Source organism: Grampus griseus (assembly GCF_964374135.1).
Source record: "Grampus griseus genome assembly, chromosome: 18".
NCBI classification, from domain to species: domain Eukaryota; kingdom Metazoa; phylum Chordata; class Mammalia; order Artiodactyla; family Delphinidae; genus Grampus; species Grampus griseus.
This window is the reverse complement of record NC_139012.1, coordinates 2275570-2294500: the sequence shown is the minus strand read 5'-3', so window position 1 is coordinate 2294500 and position 18931 is coordinate 2275570. Positions and strand designations below refer to the sequence as shown.

The window sequence follows — 18931 nt, the reverse complement described above, 5'->3', positions numbered from 1 at the left end:
AGGAGCGGTCTGGCCGGGAGAGGGAGCCGTGTGTTTTCCCCAGGCTTGCCGAAGGGCCAAGGGGCCTGGCCAGCTGAGGAGACGAGAGGGAAGTCTGCTTTCCTCCGGACTTCTTGTGGCAGAATGAGGCCAGCCTGGCTGTGCCGGGCATTTGAGGGAAGTTGGTGTGGCCGCGATTGAAGTGACGGGGGCCTGTCAGGTCGCTGGTTTGAGTCCTTGTTCCGTGAGACCTTTACAGGAAAACTGTGGATGGTGAGTGGAGTCTTCGCTGTCTACTTAAAAGTGAAGCCAGAGTGGCGAGGGGATGCGAGAGAGAGCCTCATAATCTGCCCCCCACCCCCTTTTTTTTTTTTTTTTTTTTCCGCGGTACGCGGGCCTCTCACTATTGTGGCCTCTCCCGTTGCGGAGCACAGGCTCTGGATGCGCAGGCTCAGCGGCCATGGCTCACAGGCCCAGCCGCTCCGCGGCACGTGGGATCCTCCCGGACCAGGGCACGAACCCGCGTCCCCTGCACCGGCAGGCGGACTCTCAGCCACTGCGCCACCCGGGAAGCCCTGCCCCCCTTTTCTTTATTTTGAGAGGTTTAAAACTAGCAGAAAGGCAGGAAGACTAGTGTAAGTGCCCTGTGCCTTCACTCCATCGTTGTGCAGACATTGCTGCACTGACCATTTAACCGTGTGCACGCATCGTGCCACTGGCCTCTTCGTGCTCTCAGCACGTGCATTTGTACAACGGGGACCTCCTCCTGTGCAACCATGTCCTGCTGGCACAGCCCCGACACTGTACACTGTTCCAGGGATGCTGTCTCAGACGCGGTCCCAGTGGTCTCCAGGTGACCTTTGTGGCTTTTCTTTAAACACAGGCACCAAACAGAGGTCTTGTGTTGCATTCAGTTTGTCGTGTCTCGTTGGTCTCTGTAGTTTCCAGAACGGTTCCTCCACCGTTATCCTTGATGACTTGCACGTTTTTGAAGAATCTGGGATTGTTATCATGTAGGCTGCCCCACAGTCTGGACAGGATCTGATTCAGGTCAAACGTTTTAGGCAGGAATTCTGCACAGGTGCTGTTCTGTGTTCCGGTGGGTCGTATCAGACCTACGATGTTGACGTGCTCTGTGCTGCCGGCGCTGAGTTCCATCACTTGGCTAAGGTGACGTCCACCAGGTCTCTCCGTTGTGAAGGTGCCCTTTCCCTTTGTACTAGCCATGCAGTCTGTGGGGCGGGGCCCCAGAGCCCTTTGCCCGGGGCTCCTTCCTCTCGGGGTTGCCCGATGGGGACTTGTGGCACGAGGCTGCCTCTGGGACCTCAAGCTCTGGTCAGGAAGGGACATTTGAGGGAGGTGTTGGGATCTGAGCTAGAAAGTTGTGTATATTTTGGCATGTGGGAGAGGAGAAAATGTTACCTCTGCTTTCCAGAATCTGAAGACCGGTACTGTTTGTGAACTTAGCTATTCACTTCTGAGCTCCGCATACCTGTGTACAAACTTCCCATACTTTTGTAGATACTGTAGTTTTTACAAATGGAAGGTTTGTGGCAACCATCCGTGGAGCAAGTCTGTTGGTGCTGTTTTTCCGACAGCATTAGCTCACTTCACGCTCACTTCATATCTGTGTCGCATTTGGGTAGTTCTCAACGTATTTCATACTTTTCCATTATTATATTTGTTATGGTGATCTGTGATTAGTGATCTTTGTTACTATTGTAATTGTTCGGGGTTGTCACAAACCACACCCACATAAGACGGCAGAACTTAATAAATGTTGTGTGTGTTCTCACCACCCCACCAACCAGCCGTTCCCTCTCCTCCAGCCTCCCTGTCCCGAGGCACAACAATATTGAAATTAGGCCAGTTCATAACCCTACAGTGGCCTCTTGAGTGTTCAAGTGAAAGGAAGAGTTGCACGTCTCTCACTTTAATTCAAAAGCTAGACATGATTAAGCTTAGGAAGCGGTGTCAAAAGCTGAGATAGGCTAAAAGCTAGGCCTCTTGCACCAAACAGTTAGCCAAGTTGTAAAATGCAAAGGAAAAGTTCTTGAGGGAAATTAAAAGTGCTACTCCAGTGAACACACAAATAAGAAAGCAAAACAGCCTTATTGGTAATATGGAGAAAATTTTAGTGAGCCGGATAGAAGATGAAACCAGCCACAACGTTCCCTTATGCCAAAGCCTAATCTAGAGCAACTCCCTCTCTTTAATTCTATGAAGGCTGAGAGAGGTGAAGCTACGGAAGAAAAGTTTGAAGCTGGCAGAGGTTGTTGCTTCATGAGGTTGAAGGAGAGAAGCCATCACCCTAACATAAAAGTACAAGGTCAAGCAGCAAGTGCTGATATGGAAGCTGCAGCAAGTTATCCAGAAGATCTAGCTAAGATAATCAGTGAAGGCGGCTACACTACACAGCAGATTTTTAATGTAGATGAAACAGCCTTCTATTGGAACAAGATGCTATCTAGGACTCTCATAGCTAGAGAGGAGAAGTCAGTACCTGGCTTCAAAGGTCAGACTGCCTCTTTCATTAGGGGCTAATGCAGCAGGTGACATTAAGTTGAAGCCAGTGCTCATTTACTATTCTGAAAATCCTAGGGCCCTTAAGAATTATGCTAAAGTACTCTGCCTGCGCTCTGTAAATGGGACAACAAAGCCTGGATGGCAGCACGCTTGTGTATAACATGGCTTACTGAATATTTTAAGCCTACTCTTGAGACCTACTGCTCAGAAAGATTCCTTTCAAAATGTTACTGCTCATTGACAATGTACCTGGTCACCCAGGAGCTCTGATGGAGATATACAATGAGATTAATGTTGTTTCCATGTTGCTAACACTATATCCTTTCTGCAGCCCATGGATCAAGGAGGAATTCCAACTTTTAAGTCTTATTATTTAAAGAGTGCATTTTGTAAGGCTACAGCTGCCACGGATGGTGATTCCTCTGATGGATCAGGGCAGAGTCAGTTGAAAACCTTCTGGAAAGGATTTACCGTTCCGGATGCCATTAAGAACATTTGTGATTCATAGGAAATGGTCAAAATACCAACATTAACAGAGTTTGGAAGAAGTTGATTCCAACCCTTATGGATGACTTCAAGGGGTTCAAGACCTCAGTAGAGGAAGGAACTGTAGATGTGGTGGAAACAGCAAGAGAACTAGAACTAGAAGTGGAGCCTGAAGGTGGGACTGAATTGCTGCCACCTTACAATAAAACGTTAACGGACGAGGAGCTGCTTCTTATGGATGAGCAGAGGAAGTGGTTTCCTGAGATGGAATCTGCTCCTGGTGAAGAGGCTGTGAAGGTGGTTGAAATGACACCAAAGGATTTAGAATATGATGTAAACTTAGTTGATACAGCAGCGGCAGGGTGTGTGAGGACTGACTGCGATTTTGAAACAAGTTCCACTGTGAGTAAAATGGTATCAGACAGCACCGCATCCTGCAGAGAAATCGTGAAAGGAAGAGTCCGTCGACGTGGCAGACTCCATTGTTGTCTTATTTTAAGAAATTGCAGCAGCCGCCCCAGCCTTCAGCGACCACGAACCACCCTGAAAAGTCAGCAGCCATCAGTGTCGAGGCCAGACCCTCCACCAGCAAAAGACTATGACTAGCTGAAGGCTCAGATGATGGTTGGCATTTTTTAGCTATAAAGTATTTTAAAATTAAGACATGCACCTTTTTTTCTTAGACATAATGCTGTTGCACACTCAACAGACTGCAGTATAAACATAACTTATTTGCTCTGGGAAACCAAAAAATTCATGGGACTCTATTGTGATATTCGCTTTATCGCAGTGGTCTGGAACCGAACCTGCAATATCTCCAAGGTGTGCCTGTCAAGGCCTTTAAAGCCGCATAGCAGCTTGCTGACTGGCTCCTAAGCACCGAAGCAGCCACAAGGCAGTGTTGCCAGGTAGCTGCAGTGAGCCCCGGTACACAGAGGAGAAATGAGACGTGGGGAGGTGAGGGAATATGCCTGATCTCTAATAGTCACTAAGGGGCAGAGTTGGTACTTGAATCCAGGTTTACAGAGATTCCAGAACTTACACATGTAGAACTAAAGGTCAGCTGGGAGAAGGGGACAGCGGCCCTCCAGTTGGTGGAAGCTCCGTTAAGAGGGAAGACGGTGGGCACCTGGGCATTTGATCTTCTCTAGGGAACCATTGAATGTAGTGTCTATAATTCATGCAATTTGAATTTGTAATGAATGTGTTAATGTAGCTATAAATAATCTGCACCATGCAACTGAAGAGGGACTTTACTTAAGATTTAGGGGGTTTAGTTGCAGAATGTTAATTTTCTACATATCCCTCCATCATTTTGGGTGTAATATGTAACTCAGTTAAAGCCATTCAGTGTAATGAAAGATTTATAACTGGAGAATAAAGAAATTAGAACCCATGGCTCACTAGCAACTTTATTTAAAGCCTGAATAAATTCTATCCTTGTTGCATTTGTTAACCGCTTATCTCTTACTTAGTGGTGAATTTATTAAAAATTCAGATTGCACAACAGCTGTCTGGATTTTGTGTGTGTGTGTACTGGTTGTGATGTAAAATGCATTCTCTATTGAGGATCATGGTCAGGAGTTTGAAGCACATCAGTCAAATGGCGATGTTTGGAGGACCAGGAAGGACCAGGCAGCTCAGGGGATGGGATGTATGTATAGGGAGAGTCTCATGTTGGTCCAGCTTCAGATTTGACACCTCTTTGCCAAGAGAAGACCTGGAAACTTCCCTTCTCGTTTTCCATCATCTTGTTGGAATCTTACTTTAGAACCGGCCCTGGGAGAGGAGAGTTTGAATTCTTATGCGACTGGAGCGTTCCTAGGATGACTGGTACACAGCTCAGATAGGATGAGGTGGTGGATCCTTCAACCAGAGCATTTATTGGGTAGAATGTGTTATAGGAGACTGAAGAGTAAGTTTCTATTTCATTGTGAGTGTAGAACAGGGACGTGTTTTTCCAGGTGCCGTTAGTCTGCACAGGATTTATGAGGACATTCCCTGAGCCTTGTCCTGAGGAGACACAGAGGCACAACATGTGTCTGCCAGACGCATCGTGGAGCGTCGTGTGGCTCATGAAATGAATCTATGTAACTGGGCTACAGGGCAGTGACTGTAAGTCCTGCAGGAGGGACGGTGACATGGGGTTGGGATTTAGAGAGAGAAGGAGACCCTCCAGTTGGCCAGGTTGGGTACCCCTGGGTGGGTGGGGCCTGCCGCTGCTTCCTGCTTCCTCCAGGCTTCTCAAGCTGATTTGTGGAGTTGAACCAACAAAACGTCCTAAAATTGGTGAACTGTCCTAAAGAGAAATTACAGGGGAATTGTGGCGTTCCGGGTCCTAACTGCTTGGGGGTATGTGATAACCTTGAACTTTGATGGGAAAATTTTAGCGTTCTCTTGGAGATCATAATAGGCTTGGAAGGGAGTGCTCAGACTAGATAGACAAGTGCCCAAATGTTTGAGAAAACTTTTTATTAAGAGAAATTGGGCCCAGCACTGGGGACTCAAATATAGCCCTATAAGGTGGAATTAAGACCAGTAAGTGGTGAAGAATTCTGGGGAGACAGCGTGCCAGTGGCCACGTTGTCCTCATATTAGCATTGTGTTTGTGCTGGCAAGCTTTAGTAAACAGTACTTATTTTGAAATCAGTGCACGATGTACACGTGCTGGAAACAGGAAGTTAAATAGAGAAAGGCAGAGAGAGATGTAGCATTTTACTGCATTTAGGTAGAAGTACTGGCGCCTAATTTTCAGAAAAAAACAAAGATGTTCTGAATGAAAATGTTTGGTCACAGCTGAGTTTTTCTTGGCTTTATTTCTGTATGAAATGGTCTGAACACCTCCATCTGGATGGTTTGATCTCGCATCTACCCTGAAGTCTCATGTCAAGCACCATCTACGATTCTCACTTTTCTGGTCACTCAAGCTTCCTTTGAACGTCTCGTGTGTGTGGTGAAAGTTAAACTTGCGTAGCGTTGAATAGTTTGTGACGTACTCGTACTTTCTCATTTTCTCACTGTAATAGCTCATTCTTTCAAAGCCCTTTCGTTTTTACCCGTGAAATCCTCTTGTAAGCCGGCTCCTCCTGTCTGTCCTGCTCTGGCTTCCTTTAGATCCGCATGAAAGGACAGGACTTGGCACCCGTGCCCTGAGTCCTCACAGCCCCTCTGTGTCCCACATTTTACTAACTGCACTGTTCGGTGATTCTTAATTTTTCAGTAGCTCCCTTTATAAATAATGAGCCAGAAGCCTGTATCTCTTGGTTTATCGTCTTAGACTTTACTCCTGTCTGAAAGCTGAGGAACTCAGTGTGACTCTGCGGGCCCCTGTAGGCAGGGCCGAGGGAGGGCACTTTGTTAAGGCCTTGGTAGGGTGGGCCGTGTTTCCTGCGGGCTTTGGTGGGGGGTTGGTTACTGTCGACAAGTTTCCTGTCTGCCGGGCTGCTCCTGTCCTGGTGCTCTGGCCGGAGAGGGCAGGCTTCTCCCGGCACTTTGTTAGTCTGCACCCTTTGGTGTGTCTGGATTGCAGGCTTCTCCAGCACCCAGTCTGGGGGAGCACAAAGAAGATGCAGAGGACCCACTGCCATGTTGTTTCTCAGGTCTTGAAGCCCGTGGGCAGTTGGCCTGTCATGTCCAGCACTGTCTTGTCCTACGTTTGTTCTACATGGACGCCCAGGGCTTTTTGCTGCACTGAGGCGGAGGAATAGGAGAGTGTGTCTGCCGCATCTTGTTCGGAGCCGGAACTCACCTGTCCTCCTCTTTACTATTCTGTCAAACGTGGCCCTGGTTCCTCTTCCTGTTTGTGAATACGGGCCCAGTAGCTGATGGGAGTGTAAAGCCACGTAGGCGGTGGGATGCCTTCACCGTAGGGGCGTGGCTGGGAGCAGGCAGGGGAACTGTGGGTGATGCCCATGAGCAGGGTGGAGGGGTGGACTGTCCCTGCATCCCATTTCCTTGCCCCCCTCCAGCTCTGGGACAGTTCAGGCTTTATTGTGGTTAGAGCTCCTAGGGTATTTCATTTTTGTTTCCTCCTATCAGTGCCTGTTACGTGGGTCTAGCAGCACCTCAAGTGTGTCACTGACGTTGGGAAGCCAGTGCAGGCAGTGGTCTCTCCTCGGTGGGGTCTGGAAGCTTGGCCTCTCCTAGAGGAAGGGGCTGTTGTGCTGCGGTTTACTGGGTGCTGTTATCCTGCCGTCCGCACTGTTCCCCCAGGCTCCTCACAGGTGCTGTTTAGAGCGCTTCTTGATCATGCAAAGCCCGTCTATTTCCTGTCCTCAAGGATTCCCTAAGCCTCACTGCGACTGCTCATGGCCTCTCCGCTACCCCCTTTAGCACTGCAGTGGAGTCTTTATTACTGTTTTTTTTTTTAATACTTAATCATACCAACTCGTCTCACGTTAAGTTCCTGCCCTCCAACCTCAAGTGCTGTTGGGCATTCATACTACATCAGACCACACTCCTTAACACACTCACTTTCCACTCACCCAGATACTTTTTTTTAAAAAAAATAAAGTATGTTTGGTTATATACTAGATATATTTTTAAAATTTTTCTTTTTATTTATTTATTTATTTGGTTGCGTCGGGTCTTAGTTGTGGCACTCAGGATCTTCATTGCAGCATGCGGGATCTCCTGGTGCAGCATGCAGGCATGCGGGCTTCTCTCCAGTTGTGGCTCGCGGGCTCCAGAATGTGTGGGCTTTGTGGCTCGCGGGCTTAGGCCCCATGGCACGTGGGATCTTAGCTCCCCGACCAGGGATTGAACCCATGTCCCTGGCATTGGAATGCAGATTCTTAACCACTGGACCACCAGAGAAGTCCCGTTTATTACTATTTTTTTTAAAGCCTGCCTTTTCTGTTATTTCAGTGGAACCTTGGGAGGGATGGAAGGTTATGTATGTGTGCAGTTTACTGTCTTGAAATGTTTCTCAAAGTTTGGGTTTTATAACTACTTGTTTTGAGTATTAAAGTTAATGCAAGGTACTCATTGCCCTTTTGGCTCTCTGTGTTAGCACCTAAACTAATTGTCAGCCTAAGTAGTTGTTGTGACCTGCCCAGACCCTCTCTGTCTGGCGACCGTGTGGCTGTCCTCTGCAGGCTTGCCTCACTGTCCCTAGGAGTCAGACTAGGAGCCCACGGTGGGCTGAACGGGTGCTGCGCCTGTGCCAGCTGGCTCTGGGACCTGTGGGCCCATGGGTGCTGCCCCACTGACCCATGTGTGTGGCAGGGGGAGCAGCAGTGACTGATCAGGTTCAATTCTTTGCTCTCCTGTGGAACCTGTCATACCGTGTTTTGGAGCCTCATTTTTCCCCTTTAGAAAATAAGACTGACATGAAATCTGCAGCATAGCACCCCGGGGATGCTTCAGTGGATGCTTCATCCTCTTCTTCCTCACCTGCTGATGTCTGTCTGGGATGATTGCTCCTTTACGGTGGACAGAGACGTAGCAGCCCTTTCATTGCATCAGTCATCTTGCCTCGCTTCTCAGGACTTTGTTCTCCCTTCCGCCCCAGCCCTTCCTGGAAACTACCTAAAATATTTGGTATCTCTTTTCTTGTATAAGTGGTCCCTGTCCTAGTGTTTTGGCATTGATACAGTGGAATCCACAAAATTGAATATGATTCAATTGTCATTTTAAACTAAAAGAAATGGGGGGCACATTGGGTGAAAGTGCTGTGTACTGATAGAATCCGTCATCAAACTTTAATTTTATCCCTAGGGCGTAGGAGTAGGTGGAATTAAGTACAAAATCTACAGAAGCCAAGGAGGCGAGAATTCCCTGCTGGATCCCTGTTTTCCACATGTCTATCCCCAACAATGTGGACCATTTGCATTAAACCTAAATAGCACAACTTACTTAAGATTCGTCTTTACTCATCTTGTTCTAAAATCACAGATTCCATCTGACAATGTGATAGGACAAGATTATATTTTTAAACTTCGAGAACCACACTCCAGAACTGTGCCCAAAGTAACAATTTCTTGTGTCAGAAATAGCTTCCTCATGAACTCTTCTGAGGAGCTGACCTGGCTGCTTGCATTTGGAATGTTAAGGCTGCATGAGCTGAGAAAGTGCTTGGTTGGTCTGCCTTGCGTTGATGAGGGGGTCTCTCCATTAGTACTGGGGTGGGGGACGGAAGACTTCTCCACAGTGCCTGGTATTTTGTCCTTGGGTACACCCAGGGGTGTCATCAGCTGGTGGTGACATCATTAAGGGATGAGTCACCTACTTCTGCGTTTGTATCAGTGTGGCCGGCTGGGTCAGAGTCTGCTGTGCTCGTGATGTCTGGGTTCTGTGAAGGCCAGGTCGCTGTGATTGCCGATGAGACTCTGGGGCGGTGGTGGTAACAGCTCATTACTGCTGTGTCGTCCTTTACTGGATCCGTCGGTCCGTGCCGGTGCTGCACAGGGCTGCCTTACCGGCCTGCCCCAAGTCGCACGTGTGTGCAGGTCGCCAGGAGGCTGCTGCACGTGATCGCCTGGGCCTTGCGCAGCTCGCCTTGCCGCTCTGCCTCTGGCCGTGTGGCTGTGACTCAGGCAGGGCCAGCCAGGTGCAGCGGCGGTGGTGGACTGGTTGGCTGTGGCCTGGAGCTGCTGGCAGCCGTGTTGCCTCAGGAGCCAGGACGCTCCTGGAGCTGCAGCCCACGCAGAGGCGAGCCGAGTCAGGAGGCTTCCGACTTCAGTGCTTGTGGCCCTTGCCGTTCTTGACTTGTTGCTTATGAGGACCAGTCATTTCTTCTGTTGTTCAGGCCAGTTTGAGTTGGGTGTCACTTGCTTACAGTTGGAAGGTCCCTGACTAACAAGATCTTTGTTACGTGGAGTATAACACACCCTATTTTGTGAAGTGAGGTTGGCTTTTCTGCTCTATCGTGTGGAAGGTAGTGCTGATTTCCAGTGCCGCCTGTGCATCTGGACTCCAGGGTGAAGCAGCTAACTGATGCTGGGGTTAGGGGAGCCTTTCAGACGGAAGTGTTCGTCATCGTCCCATTACCCTGCTGGGGCGGGGGTCTGCCCCACTTTGTCAGGAATGCCAGCGCTCTGCCGAGTGGCTGTGACATCCGATGGGCCCAGGTAGAAGGGTGGCAGCTGGACTTGGGGAGAAGAGTGTGGCGCAGGAAGCAGGACTCCCGTAGGGGTGGGCAGGCGGCTGGTTTCCCAGCAGGGCCACCCCTCCCTCCTGAAGGTGGGGCGTGGCCCCTACCCCCGAGTGGAGCAGTCTGGAGCACTGGCCACGCCATTCCTGCGATGCAGGCCCCGGGGCTTCCTTCCCTCTCCTGCTGTCGCTGCCCATCACTGGCTCTAGGGCCTTGTCCGTGCCGAGAGGACACAGCCATGCGGTGAGCCGTCGTTCCAGAGCCTCAGCCCCGGGAGCTGTCAGGCTGGCCGTGGACACCTGGGGCCTCCCCGTGGGAGACTGAGCCACGTCCCCGCCAGGTGGCTCTGGACTCCTCTGACACGCAGACCACCTGTGCTTAGGCCTCTGAGTTTTAGGGTGACTTGCTATATGGACGGGATGACCTGGAGGTTACAGGTGGCGCTGTGCTCTGGTCTCCTTCCATCTCCTGAGCCCACCTTCCTTCCTGGCTCTCACGGCACCTGCTCAAGGTTGCTGATAAACGGGGAGGGGAGAGGAAGTCTTCTGAGCGAGAATGAGCTCTTTCAGGGCGAGCACGGAGGCATTTGTGTCTTTTCTTGGAGATTTCTGTAAAGCAGCAGCCTTTAGCAGTTACGTGATGACCGTCTTTAGAATTTGGGAGGAAGGGAAGAACTTTGTTTGCTATGGAGTGATAGGTACTTTTTGGGGAGCAGTCTTATTTTGAATAACGGGGAATTCTGTGACTCGGCCTAAGAGGTTTTAACTTGTACCATTTAGTGTTAAAATGGTCCAACTTTACATGAGCTGACTGCTTCACTTTAATACCGTTTCGTTCCTGCTTGTCGTTTGGAGATGTACTCTCCCCTTCAAGAGCCAGTTCAGTTAGGGAGAATGTGGGATGTGGATGTATCGCCAGCTCTTGCCAGGGGGTGCTGTGTTAGCCAGCAGCCCCCTCGTCTCCGCGGCTGACAACACTGAAGGTGTATCCTGCCCGTCTTGTTGGCTGCAGAGACGGGGTTGCTCTGCTCCGAGTGTCCTCTTTATTCTCGGGTCCAGGCTGGTGGGGCAGCTCCAGTGTGGGCCTTGCCATGCTCACTTAAAGGAAAAGACCGGGGAGGCTGGCTGAAACGCCTGAAGGCTCCTAAAGCTTCGCTTGGGGCCTGGCACGCATTGTCCTGCTCAGAGCGGGTACGTGTGCTCACAGCTCGTTGGCCGGAACCCATGGGAAGGCGTGGCAGTGGGTGGGGACGCACACCCCTCTTTAGGGGTGACCTGGAGTTAGACAGAGGAAGTTGGGGGACTTCCCTGGTGGCGCAGTGGTTAAGAATCCGCCTGCCAACGCAGGGGACACGGGTTCGAACCCTGGCCCAGGAAGATCCCACATGCCACGGAGCAACTAAGCCCGTGTGCCACAACTACTGAGCCTGCGCTCTAGAGCCCGAGAGCCACAACTACTGAAGCCCGCGTGCCTAGAGCCCGTGCTCTGCAACAAGAGAAGCCACCGCAATGAGAAGCCTGCGTACCGCAACAAACAGTAGCCCCTGCTCACCACAGCTAGAGAAAGCCCGCACGCAGTAACGAAGACCCAATGCAGCCACAAATAGATAAATAAATAAATTTTAAAAGAATAAAAAAAGGAAGTTGGAAAATAGTGGGATGAACGTGAACTTTCTGGATTGACGCATCAGTTCTTATCTCGTGCCTTGGAAACCTCTTTATTTTACAACATTATTGGTGACGCTTCCCTGAAAACCACGGCGGCTCTTTCTGCCAAAGCACAGTCATCCTCTTTGTGGCTAGAGGTTTGCACGTTTGAGAGCTCCGGCCCATGCATGTGGGTCACCCTGATGGCCTCGCCCTGCCAGGTTGGTGCTGGTGACGGTCGACATATGTGCAGCCTCATCTTCCTTAGGTGCAGATGAGTCCTCCTTATTTCAGGTGTTAGTTCTGGAACTAAACCTGAACATCTGGAAATGTGATATTAAGTAGAAATAAGGAATATGTCAAAATAGGATAATTTAGAGGGCTGGCAGAAGTGAAGGCTGGGAGGTTGAGCTTGGGCCAGGTGCTTGAAGTTCAGGCTCAGCCCTTTTGGTGGTGTGGCACTGCCAGTGTTTTCTGAGGGTCAGTGGTCAGAGCGTTGGGTGCTCGAGGACCTGGACCTCTGCTGGACAGACGCGGAGCGATGCCGGTGGTGGAGCTGCTGCCGCCTCTGGTGTGCACAGAGCTCTGCGGCGAGCCTTGGCGTTGCGGCGAGTGACGTGGCCACCCACCCAAGCGCGAGCTGGGGCGCTGCTGGGGGCCCGTGGAGGGCAGCGCCTGCCGCTGTGCGGAGCCGTGTGGTCTGTTCTCTGCACAGGCTCTCGAGTGTTCTTCTCCGTTCCTGAGCACCCCACCTTGAGGAAGGTTTCTTTGTTTTGTTTTGTAGTTGTTTGTATTACAGAAAAAGAGAATTTTCCTTGGTTGAACGTAGTTATCAATGGGTCAGTTTTTTCAGGAGACCTTGAGGTTTGGTGTACAAGATTGAGTATCTGTAATTTCACTCATTTTTGAACTTGGGGGTCATTGGCACGGTGCTGCCTCCCGCCGTTGGCGTCCTCATCCTCAGGCCTTTGTCTGTTCCTTGTTCCGTCTCAAGGATGCGAAGCCGAGGCCCAGAGGGCTTCAGTACACGGAGTAGGGCCGTGACCACGGGGGGCAGCCTTCAGGCTCGGAAGGACTGTGCACCTCCTTCCCAGCTCGTCCCAACCTCGCTCCCCTTTGTGGGTGACGACAGGCACGTCTCAGAAAGTATTTTTATGCCCCCTTAAGTACTCTGGGCCCCTTCTAGCCTGGTTTCCACGTGGTGTGCTGTTTGTCGTATTGCATTACGTAGTAGTGTTTCTTTTGAAAGTAAGATATTAAAGTGAACTATAACTAATACATTTAATATTATGAGCTTCTTTGGTAGAAAACTGGTAGGATAAGTTTGAGACTATTGGATTAGTCTACTGTACCTTTAATTCACTTAAATATAAAAGTGAGGGTGCGTTTTTGGAAATACACGTCCCCAGTTGGGTAGATTCCAAGATCTTTGGGGTATGTGTTCCCTCTTCTCTGTGCTTATAAGGGATGGTCATGGGTGCGAGGGAGTGAGCCTGCCTGGGGAGAGGGTTCCTGACACCTTCCCTCTCTCTCCAGGGAGGTGCTTCTCACTGTTGGCTGCGTGGAATCACCTGACGAGTGTTAACATTCGGATTCGGGGTCCCTTTCTTGGAGATTCTAATTTGTTGATAATTAGTCTGGGATGTGGCTTGAGTGTCTTGGTTTTCTAAGGTCCTGGGAGATCCTAACGTGCGGCCCCTCCTGAGAACCCCCTGAGGAAAGGCATGGGAGCGTAGACCTGAGAGGCGTGGAGGGTGGGTGTGTGTGCCCTCAGCCCGCACGGCAGGTCCACGGGAGGGGCAGGCTTATCTCCTAAGCATGAGCGCCCCGGGGTCACTGTGTGCCCTGTTAATGAGACCTTCCTCTATTCCCACAGTACAGACTTTCTCTGTACCCTAAGATTTTTCAGTCTTCGCTTTTTGTTGAATAGATTTCTATTTCAGGAGGTAGTCAGTTTTCTTTCTCTAGAGAAGCACCTTAGTCAAAACATTTTATTGACTCAGAATGTGCATTTTTTTCCCTCTCGGTGGCAAGCGTTTGTCTCATCTCATTGTGTAGCTTCCTGTTAAGAAATGTGGTGTGTGTGTGAATTCACTTAAGTTCTGATGTCACTTTGGAGCCCATTGGTGGGCCGTTTCAGCCAACCAGACGCTTCCTGGTATCCAAGTAAGAAAGATATATAGCTCTGGAATAACAGGAAATTTCAGTTTTCAACATCCTGTTTTTCTGGGTTTTGTGACTCTCTGCCTCACCACGATGAAGGTTAGTGGATGTTTTCATGTATATTTCTTTTTTTGCAGAATACCACGATTTGAATTTTCCAAGCTCTAGAATTAGAACTTGAGAGCTGAGATCACCTGCTCCCACCTTTTATGAGAGAAGGCACTTTTATGTCCTGCGCAGAAGGAAGCTGAGGCCTGTTGAGGGTCCTACTTTGATAAAAAATGCAACCAGCCCATTACAAAATGTAGCTGGATGTATCAGCCTAGATCATGCTCTCATCTGACTTGGAAATTTCTTTTTAAATAATAGATATCAGAACAAATGAGTTAAAGTCTGTGCTATTAGGTGATTCTAAAGACTGTTCTAAGGGGATACTCCTTTTTACAGGCAGGATCTGGCAGCATGAATTGCTTTATTTTTTGCTCCATCAGATGAGAAATGCGTGAGTGACATTCACAGAGGGCTTTGGGTGTCTGTGTTTACGGCTCCCTTCCCGGCTCTGTGTCTGCAGCTCCTCTCTTGACTTGGATTTGATGGCCTCCTTCCTGGAGGTGGTTTTTCAGCTTCTGGATTTGTCTCTCTCTCGTTCATGTTTAAATAAACATACCTCATGATGATTTCTACTCATCTCAGAAATTAAGACTGAAGACTTGTGGAAGATAGCAGTGGTTATTTAGATTTGGAATGGCTCTTCTCAGCTGCTCTTTATGTGTCTGTCCCACGGTGGCATTCAGTGCCACGGGCCGGGTTGGTGCCTTGTTACCCATTCAGCGAACATGTGTGTTTTTACTGTGGGCTGGCCATTTTCTGGCTGTTGGGTGTTGTGAGGTCTGCTTGTGTAGATTTCACGGTCTAGGGCAGCGCGCACACTTAGACCGAAAGGTTGTGGTGATGAGTGTGCCGGGAGCCTGGCTGGGCCCTGCTGAGCCTGGTCGGGGGGTGAGGCTGGCGGGAGCCGGATGAGTGAGAGTTAGCTGTGCAGGGGGAGGGAGAAGCAGGAAGGGGGGAAGCCGGGGCTCCTGGCAGGGTGTGGGATAGAGCAGCCGCCGAGTCGGGGGAGGGGTGACAGGCGGCCTGCAGAGGAAGTCCCTCCTGGGATGACTGGTCACCATAGTTCATTTTTGCCCCAGTGAGAGAACCTTTGAAGAATGTTAACACAGTTTTCATTTGGGCATCTAAACACATCTTTCTGTTAACTGCATCTCAAAGAATTTTTTTCATAATTTTTCTGGCACGGAGTTGTGGATGATTTGACTATTAAATTTTTGGGGGGAGGGAAGGAGTTATTCAGTGATCAGAAGGTGTATGTGGTCTTCAGACAGTGTTTGGGGATGAGACGTGTTTGCTTTAGCGCGTGTGTTTGCGCACACATCGTGGATCAGCCGTGCTGTGTCTAGGCAGCCTGATGCGCAGCATCTTTCAGCTCCTGGGTGTTGGAGGGTGGGCGGGGAGGGGACTAGCTTGGGCGCGTCCCCGGTCTCTAGGCGGCTGAGATTGCAGCGATGCAGACTAGACGGTCCTGGTCTGGCCTCGTGCTCTGCCCCGAGGGTGGCGGTGTCCCCGCTCCCCCTCTTCTGGAATCGGCCTCTCCTGCCTTCCCTTCCTTCCCTCTCGTATCCTCTCTGATGTCGGCGTTTCCCTTTTGCTGCTGTTGGTTTTGGCATCGGCTGTGGCCAGGAGAGGAAGTCTGTAGTAGGCCTGCCCTGAGGCCTGAGCCTCAGTCTAAGGAGAGGAGCCTTCACGGAGTGCCAGCAGTGCCCCAGGTTATGAAGGAGGGTGAGGCAGGGTGGGGACGTGGTGGTTAGGAAGCCGGACTCGGGCCCAGAGCGGCCCCAGTAAGGGAATCTGGCCTGGCCTCCTGTTCCGACCGGAAGCCGAGCTCCCAGGTGTGCCACCTCCTGGGGTCTCGCCTGCGAAGCCTACTGTCTTCCTATTACTGCGCAGAACTGCCCGACACTGGACTCTGCTAATTCTGCTTGTTCACTTTTCCCTTTCAGACATTTGATGCAAACGATTTGTATCAGGGGCAGAATTTCAACAAGGTCCTCAGCTCCTTAGTGACTCTAAATAAAGTAACAGCAGGTAAGTCTCTTTTTTACTGAATTTGAGGGGAGGGGAAGAAAGAGGGGCAAAAACCTTGTTGCTTCTGTGTTAGTGAGGCAGAGTGAACATTATTGAATTTAAAAAAGGATTGCATTAAAATTCTGGTTGTCACCTTTGCTGCGAGCAGAGTCTTCCTCTTTAGGTCCTGGTAGATATCAGTGCTTTCCTTCCTGTGAGCAGAGAGGAAAGTACAGCAGAGGGGGAGTGCCTTGTTCACAGGGGCAACGCATGGGCTGTCCTGGAGCGTGAAGCACCTTGCTCTGGAGTTCATGCTGATTAAAGCTCAGATCTCGTGAGCAGATCTAGTGCCTGTTTTTGAGGTGCAGCCAGTGAGCTGGTCTCTACAGTAAACACCTACCTGGGCCAGGTTTCCTGAGGGTGACGAGGGCACCTGGGCTCTGTGGGCTGCGGGTTCGAGCCCCAGTTGCACCTCTAGGGAGAGGTGGGCTCCCCGACCGCGGAGAGGACAGCGGGTCTGTATGTGCTCCTGTGGGGCTAGCTCGGGCCTGGAGGCTGCCTGAGGCACCAGAAGGGCTTAGAGGCTCTTTTGTTTTAAAGTCATGTTTGTTTTCTACTTACCTTTACGGACTGTAGTTTCAGATCCCTGGGAGGGGCAGTTAGCCCTTGATACTGTCTCTTTTGATCAGAAAAAGTAAGTTTCTCTTGTCAGGGTCTCCTCTCATTTCGCCCCTACCCTTCCTCACTGTGTGGGGACGGGATGGGGTTGGAACGCTCGGGGCTGCAGGAACCGCTTCCGGGGCCCCTCACGCCACTCGTTTGCTGGGAGGGCTGTCTGGGCGCTGCCCCGCTGTCTGCGCTTGCGGACGTGCGCCCAGAGCAGCCTGTGCTGCCCGCCGTCCCGGGCAGGGCTTCCCTTTTCATAGCTTGACTTCGGGCTTGAAGTTGAGAATGTCTTGGGCTGTTGAGATGACAGCACCTGAGGACACGCTAAATTAGGACCCAGGTGAGCGAGTGTAGGAAAGCGTGAGGGTCCAAGTCCAGGAGGAGAACGAGAGGGGGCGGAGAAGTGGGGGCATCAAGGCGGACATAAGGACATGCAGCCATCGCACCCTCCAGACAGGGGGCTTGTGGCGTTTTGTCAAGCTCGTGCTGCCTCTTCGATCCCTCCGGGGAGAAGCGATAGACCTAACGTGAGCAGACAGATAGTAAAGGAGCCGGCCTGCCGCGGTCGGAGCGTTGGCAGTCGATGAGTGGGCTTCACAGGGGAGGAGTGCGTGCAGGCGGCGGGTGCAGCGCGGGCGCCTCCCCGGCCCCGGTCCGCCTGCAGCACTTTGCCGGCGTCTGGGCCGCAGTTTGACACTCACTGCCCTCCGCTGGGCTCGCTCTCTGGCAGCTGGGGCGAGAGCGGCTTTGGTAGACACAGTCCCCACGTGTGAGGCCGTGGGTGGGAGACGGCAGGTTTGCTCTCGCTCTGGGTGTGTAAGTTCCGGTGGGTCGGAAGGAGAGGGGGAGCGACGAGGGCGGCTTTGCTCCGTCCACCGGGCCGCGAGACCCTCGGTGATCGAGGCGGAGCCCCGCAGGCCATGGGAAGCATGGACACAGGCCGGGAGCTGTATCATCCGGGCATGTGTTACCATCGTTCCCACCCCCATCTGATGCAGAAGTGTTTCTCGTGTGTTCTTGACATCATTGGATATACCCTGGACGCAGAGCATCTAGCGCTGTTCTTTACGAAGACCTGTTTGGAAGTTCTGAAATAAACCTGGTACTTCTCTCTTCAGCTTTTAAACAAGAGGACTGAGCCTTCTCAGGTGAAGAGAACTTTCTGCTTCTGTGTTTGTTGGCTGCTGCTCTTCATTTGTTTCTGAAGTCAGCGTGAAGGAGGTGACGGTGCCTTTTCAGCCGTCGGCTGTAGGGGCTGACGCAAGTGTAAGACAGGTGCACCTGCTGACTCCAGGGTCGTTGTTGGGGAAGCCCGTCACTGTCTTTCCTCTGCTTCCGGCACTTCAGGGAGACCCTTCGTGTTCTCCAGGCTTGTGGAGGAATACTTGCCTTTTACTTGGACAGAGGAGAGATTGGAGGTGGGGAAGGAAGGGATCCTAAACACTCCCTGGGTACGACAGGCGGCCACTGGGGCAGCTTCTTCACGCCTGTCCTCTGGGCGCTGTTTGTGCTCGCAGTTGCCAGGCCTCTGCCACACGGCGGGAGCAAACACTGGCCCTTACTGCCAGCACTGAGCAGGGCCTGAGAATTGGAGGGGCTTCCACACCGAGACGTCAAGGTGGTTTTAGGACAGGGGTTCCGGACGCCAGGTCCGTGGAGCCCGGCAGGCAGCATGGAGGAGCGAGGGGGGCAGAGGGCAGCGGTTGCTCTGCCCGCGTGGGCCCTGCTCAGCTCTGGGTCAGTCAGGGAGCGCAGAGCCAGAGGCGCCAGAGCCCCGGTGCTTCAAGAACAGCTGGGAATGCCGGTTTCCCTGGGGAGTCCCCAGACTTCCAGTTGTTGGTACCTAATTCAGAATGTCATAAGACGCTGTGTAAGCCAATCCAAAGGGATCTGCCAGAGAAAGAGGACCTGGAGACCCCCAGTTTCAGGACATTTTTATAGAAGGCCCCCCACATAGCTGTAGGAAATTGCTAGGCGCGTGCATGTCAAAACAGTGATTTCCCTAGAAAACTCTCTCGTGGCCTCATTTTAAAAAAATCACATCGCTTCTGCAAAGTGGGCTGCTGACATTTACGTGCTGGTGGCCTGAGTGGGGTGTGTGATCTTGCAGCGACTCCAGAGAGAGATCTGAGCCTTTAGTGCTGTGTGGTCTCTCGTCCTTTCACAGCCTTGTGAGGTGAGTGAAGTGTGCCTGCCGTCGTGCCGAGGGCATCATCCTCAGAAGGGCCTTTCTGGACGGAAAGCGCCAGGG

At 51.2% G+C, this 18931-nt stretch overlaps 1 protein-coding gene across 2 annotated transcripts in view; it reads left to right on the top strand.

The window, feature by feature from the left end:
• Positions 1-18931, top strand: part of ARHGEF7 (Rho guanine nucleotide exchange factor 7) — a gene marked incomplete at its 5' end in the record, with an annotated part of 126809 nt that overhangs the window by 38985 nt on the left and 68893 nt on the right. Inside the window, 2 exons of one of the 2 annotated variants that reach the window (XM_082675797.1) lie at positions 13949-13992; positions 15951-16035. In XM_082675797.1, coding sequence (XP_082531923.1) covers positions 13987-13992; positions 15951-16035 — 91 coding nt within the window. Of the gene's footprint in view, positions 1-13948; positions 13993-15950; positions 16036-18931 lie in introns of those variants that run through there. The other variant, XM_082675796.1, reaches the window with a different exon arrangement.